The sequence below is a fragment of the Symphalangus syndactylus genome, chromosome 8 (genome assembly GCF_028878055.3).
Source record: "Symphalangus syndactylus isolate Jambi chromosome 8, NHGRI_mSymSyn1-v2.1_pri, whole genome shotgun sequence".
In the NCBI taxonomy this organism is placed as follows: Eukaryota; Metazoa; Chordata; class Mammalia; order Primates; family Hylobatidae; genus Symphalangus; species Symphalangus syndactylus.
Genome location: NC_072430.2, coordinates 132,403,920 through 132,410,193, shown reverse-complemented (window position 1 = coordinate 132,410,193; position 6,274 = coordinate 132,403,920). Strand labels below are relative to the sequence as shown.

Below are 6,274 nucleotides of genomic sequence, written 5' to 3'. Positions count from 1 at the left end.
AACAGGGACAATTTGACTTCCTCTTTTCCTAATTGAATACCATTTATTTCCTTCTCCTGCCTGATTGCCCTGGCCAGAACTTCCAACACTATGTTGAATAGGAGTGGTGAGAGAGGGCATCCCTATCTTGTGCCAGTTTTCAAAGGGAATGCTTCTAGTTTTTGCCCATTCAGTATGATACTGGCTGTGGGTTTGTCTTAAATAGCTCTTATTATTTTGAGATATGTCCCATCAATACCTAATTTATTGAGAGTTTTTAGTATGAAGGCTCTTGAATTTTGTCAAAAGCCTTTTCTGCATCTATTGAGATAGTCATGTGGTTTTTGTCTTTGGTTCTGTTTATGTGATGGATCACGTTTATTGATTTGCATATCTTGAACCAGCCTTGCATCCCAGGGATGAAACCAACTTGATTGTGGTGGATAAACTTTTTGATGTACTGCTGCATTCAGTTTGCCAGAACATATACCATTTTTTAAGGGGCACAGGAAACAATGGTTTGTGTGCCCTTTTGGTTCATAGGACACTTTAAACATAGCCTTCTTTATTTAATTTGTTAATTATTTTAATGATGTAACTGTTCAGGACCTTGACAGTATGATCTAACATAAGGCTCCTCACTGCCCAACCTGTGCTCCTGCCCTCCTACACCCAAGGTAGCCGTTGCCCTAAAGCTTGTGTTCAGCTAGGAGTGGTGGCTCACACCTGTAATCCCAACATTTTGGGAGGCAGAGGCAGGAGGATTGCTTGAGCTCAGGAATTTGAGATTGGACAACATAGTAAGAACTAGTCTCTATTAAGCTTAAAAGTTAACCAGGCGTGGTGGAGCATGCTTGTAGTCTCAGCCACTCAGGAGGCTGAGGCAGGAGGATCACTCGAACCCGGGAGATCAAGGCTACAGTGAGCCATAATCGTGACACCACCTACAGCCTGGGCGACAGAATAAGACCCTGTCTCAAAAACAAAAAGAGAAAAAGCTTGTGTTTGTTATTCCTTTGCATTTCTTTGGACATGGTTTTACTACATCCACTTAACATTCCATTTCTGTTCATTTACTCTCCAGATGATAGGAAGTCCCGTTGTTTCCAGGTTTTTGCTATTTTTGACACTGCTGCTGTGAGCATTCTTGTATGTATCTATAGAATTTACACTCTTTCCTTCCTTCCTTCCTCCCTCCCTCCCTCTCTCTCTCTCTTTCTTTCTTTTCTTTCTTTCCTGACCTCCAGTGCTCTGCCCGCCTCGGCCTCCCAAGGTGCTGCGACTGCAGATGGAGGCTCGCTCGTTCGGTGCTCGGTGTTGCCCGGGCTGCAGTGCGGTGGCGTGGTCTGGGCTCGCTGCAGCCTCCGCCTCCCAGCCGCCTGCCTTGGCCTCCCAGGGTGCTGGGATTGCAGCCTCTGCCCGGCCGCCGCCCCGTCTGGGAGGTGGGGAGCGTCTCTGCCTGGCCGCCCATCGTCTGGGTTATGAGGAGCTCCTCTGCCCGGCCGCCCCGTCTGGGATGTGGGGAGCGCCTCTGCCCGGCCGCCCCTTCTGGGAGTTCTACCACAGAGGCCAGAAGCAATGTGGGGGCTGGATGTGGTGGCTCATGCCTGTAGTCCCAGTACTCTGGGAGGCTGAGGCAGGTTGATCACTTGAGGCTAGGAGCTCGAGACCAGCCTGGCCAACATGACGAAACATATGAAAAATACAACTGTCAAACCAACCAACGAACCAAGTGACAACAAAACAGGTCTACCCTGGAGTCATACTCTAATTTTTTCTATTTTCCTCCCTTTCTGATCCTTTATCCCACTTTCTTTTTCTTCCTCTTCCTTCTCCTTCTTCTTTGTCAAATAGAGGATTGAGTTATTATCATTGATCCATACAAAGTCCCTCTCTCATTTATTTTCTTTAATTCCCACCCCCCATTTCTATTCCCCGTCTTCCCATGTGCAACCTTCCTAATATGTTTGATATGCATCTTTTTGTTCATATGTACTTTTAGAAAATGTTTATTGTCTTGTATGCAAAATAAAATAAAATAAAATAAAATAAAAATAAAATAAATAAAATAAATTTAAAAAAATTTAAAAAAAAGAATTTACACACACTTAGGAATGAAATTCCTGAGTCTTGTGGAAATAAATGACAACTGACCAAATTAGTCCAGGTAAAGGCTATTTAATTATGCTTGTCATAGCAAAGTGATGGTTTACCACAGCATCACCTGTGTTTTCGTGGACACTCAAAGGCAGGTGGAGGAGTGGGAAAGCTTCATACCAGAAGAAGGGAAGGTTTCAGGTATGCCCAGATGAGAGGCTTTTGGTATGGGACATTGCAGACAGACTACTAGAAGCAGGGCATCTTATGTGATTCGTTATGAGTGCATATTCAACTCTCTCTAATTGGTCCTAAATTGGAAAAAGGGAATAAGAATTAGGGAAACTGCCAATTATTAATCAAATCTTGGCCATCTGGGGCTTGTTTTCGCGTGTCCTACTGTGCCCGCCACAGTGTCTGATGCAAAGTTTGTGATTGCCAGATGCAGCTGAAGCAAATTCATCTACTTTATATTATTACCTGGTTCTTTTGATCTACATATTGATGCTGAAACTGACAGGCAATAACAAGAAGTAACCGCCAAGTCAGCACTGTAGCCCCTCATCTTTTAGGTCCATATGGAAACACCCTTGAGTCAGGCAAGAAGTGCCCATTTTTCCTTGACTCTTGTGAAACCCTCGTAACAGCCTCTCTTTGGAAGCATCCGTGGTGTTACTATTTAATGCAGACTTTGAACTTGCCCCTGGACTAGCATCTTCTAAGTTCTTTTCACTGTAGCATTTCTAAAGTATCTACTTTCTGTAAGTGCTTCCAAGAATGGAAGAGAAAGAGGAGAGACCTCTGTGGTCCAGGAGCAAGAATCAGTAAATTACCTTTCTCAGGCCCAGGGCGGCTGCCAACACCACGGAGAAGTCTTCTGCCCCTTTCTCCATCTCTTGCTTTCAACAGGGAACAGAGTTAGGCTCAAAATTCTAATGGATAGCTCATTAAAAAAAGGGCACTACATTCAGAAGATGGGTTTTTCAACATACACCATATGTGGCTTCACTTTCAGGGGACTTACAGATGTGGTATGAAAGCCACCCCTTGTGAACTCTGTATTTTTTTGTTTTTATAATATTCTTACTTACTTGTGATAGAATATAATTAAAGTGGAGCTGAGCGCAGTGGCTCATGCTCGTAATCCCAACACTTTGGGAGGCCAAGGCCAGCTCACCTGAATTTGGGAATTCAAGACCAGCCTGGCCAACATGGTGAAACCCCATCTCTACTAAACATACAAAAATTAGCCAGGTGTGGTAGTGGGCGCTGATAATCCCAGCTACTCAGGAGGCAGAGGCAGGAGAATCACTTGAACCCAGGAGGCGGAGGTGGCAGTCAGCCGAGATTGCACCACTGCACTCCAGCCTGGGCAACAGTGAGACTCCATCTCAAAAAAAAAAAAAAAAAAAAAAAAAAAAAAAAAATATATATATATATATATATAAAATTCAAGTGGATATAGTGTTTTAGTAGGTCACAACTTCTACTAATAGATTTATTCAAATATGACCACATTAGTATTTTGTGACCATAATCTACCAGAAAGACAATTAATTAGTACTGATGATGAATTTTTTTTAAATTTCATTGAGCTGTAATTAAATTTTAGTCCGTTAATGGAACCAAAACCAAAATAACCAAGACCTAAATAGCTTTAGGTGTTGAATTGCATCTGGCTATCGATACTGAGGTTAAAATCTGTTAGAAAAGTTGAATCTAAGGGTAGAGAGAAAGTGATGAAATAAGATCTCATTGATACAGTTTTCTGAATCTTTTTTCAAATTCAGATAGAAGCCAACAAACTTTTACCACTGTGTGAAAACCTGTTAGGAACAGATTATTCATGATTTCTTTTCTTTTCTTTTCTTTTCTTTTTTTTTTTGACAGAGCCTCACTCTGTTGCCCAGGCTGGAGTGCAGTGGCATGATCTCAGCTCACTGCAACCCTCACCTCCCAGGTTCAAAGTGATTCTCCTGCCTCAGTCTCCCAAGCAGCTGGGACCACAGGTGTGCACCACCACACCTAATTTTTTGTATTTTTAGTAGAGACAGGGTTTCACCATGTTGACCAGGCTGGTCTCGAAGTCCTGGCCTTAAGAGTCACCCACCTCAGCCTCCCAAAGTGCTGGATTACAGGTGTGAGCCACTGCACCCGGTTTATTAGTGATTATTCTTTTTTTTTTTTTTTTTTGAGGTGGAGTCTCGCTCTGTCACACAGGCTAGAGTGCAGTGGTGCCATCTCAGCTCACTGCAACCTCTACCTCCCGGCTTCAAGTGATTCTCCTGCCTCAGCCTCCCAAGTAGCTGGGACTACAGGCACCCACCACCACACCTGGCTAATTTTTGTTTTTTTAGTAAAGACAGGGTTTCACCATATTGGTCAGGCTGGTCTCAAACTTCTGACCTCGAACTCGTGAACTCTGCCTGCCTCGGCCTCCCAAAGTGCTTTGATTACAGGCGTGAGCTGCCACACCTGGTCCATTGGTTATTATTCTAAATCCATCACAAACAAACATAGGGACTGTTAGTTTTCTAGATTTAATTGCATCTTTCCTTTAGACACATTAGAAGAACAAAAGAAAGAAGGAGATGTCCATGAGTCTTTAATGCCAATTTTATGTGGTTAATTGGGAAAATATTGTCTCAGGTTTACAGAAACAGAAAGCAGGAGCAGACATGCAGGATACAGAAACTACAGAAAGAAGGGAAAGGGAATAGAAACAAACATTTCAACAGTAAAATTTCAAGAAAACATAGCATTAAAAATATCCCTCTGTTTTGTTGGGCTCATACTTGGTGATTGGTGATTGATAGAGAAGGTTTGTGTTGGTGGTTTTCACGTGCAGGCAGGATCTCAGAGACCAGGGAATGTGGATGAAACTTCTTGTGACTTTCAAATCAGAGAAGACTGGCAGGAGTGAGAGAAAATTTACCAACAGGGCAGTTAGTTACCTGCAGCATCTTCCCAGAGGCCAGGGACCCGCCTAGCAGCAGCGCTGCTTCTGGCAGCAGCACTTCTGCTGGCAACAGCCCTTCCCACAGCCACGGCCACATGAGTTGCAGGTGCGACGGCAGCAGCAGATCACGGGCGTGCTGCAACAGCCGCCACAGCAGCCGCGGCAGCAGGGGCAGCAGCTGGAGCAGCAGCCCACCCGGTAGTACCTGCAGGTGGTGCAGCTGCCACAGCCACCACCGCAGCCACCACCGCAGCCACCACCACAGCCACCACAGCGGCCACCACCGCAGCCACCACAACTTCCACAACCACAGCAACCCATGGTGTCAGTAGAGAGGACTCAGGTGAAGTGAGGAGAGAGGACTCAGGAGAGGTGAGGAGGTCTGATGCCTCCTTCTGCTGGGGGAGGCCCTTATGTACCAACTCTGGGGAAAGGAGAGGGAAGACCCATGACCACTTCCTTGTTATTGTTTGGGTCAATTGTCATGGGAGAATCTCATAATATATTATTTACTGCCCTTTGGAATGGGAGCTAGGTTTATGAGATTACTTGTTTTGTTTATTTTCTGAGTCGAATGTCCTAAAAATTCTAGTAAGACCTCCTGAGAGCCATGGGAAAGGGGGTATTATCAACAGTTTTGGGCACACTCAGAAAGCCTATATAGCACAACAGCAATGCTTGAATGGATGGTCCAAATTCGAACAACGAATAAACATTATCAGGAGGCTATTCCTGTATAGTGCCTAGAAATTCTCTTACCAAAGACTGGAGAAATGACAGGTGTCTCAGGCACAAATGTCATTGCCAACTGCAGAGGCAGACGGATACTCTCACTGGAGATTGTCCACCCGAGAATGGAAGATTTTGCTCCCCACCACACAGTTGTAAAGCCTGGCTCTATGTTTCGTTACTCAGTATATTTAACATTGTGTTGGCCAGGTGTGGTGGCTCATGCCTGTAATCCCAGCACTTTGGGAGCCCAAGGCGGGTGGATCACCTGAGGTCAGGAGTTCGAGACCAGCCTGGCCAACATGGTGAAACCTCATCTCTACTAGAAAAAATACAAAAAGTTAGCTGGGCATGGTGGTGCATACCTGTAGTCCCAGCTACTTTGGAGGCTGAGGCAGGAGAATCACTTGAACCCTGGAGGCGGAGGTTGCAGTAAGCCGAGATCGCACCACTTCACTCCAGCCTGGCGACAGAGTGAGACTCTGTCTCAAAAAAAAAAAATAGGGAAAT

At 44.8% G+C, this 6,274-nt stretch overlaps 1 protein-coding gene across 1 annotated transcript; it reads right to left on the bottom strand.

The window, feature by feature from the left end:
- Positions 1-5,062: 5,062 nt before the first annotated feature.
- Positions 5,063-5,356, bottom strand: LOC129488533 (small cysteine and glycine repeat-containing protein 7-like). The gene has a single exon (XM_055290858.1). It carries the CDS (start codon positions 5,354-5,356, stop codon positions 5,063-5,065), a length of 294 nt encoding a protein of 97 aa, XP_055146833.1.
- Positions 5,357-6,274: the final 918 nt, after the last annotated feature.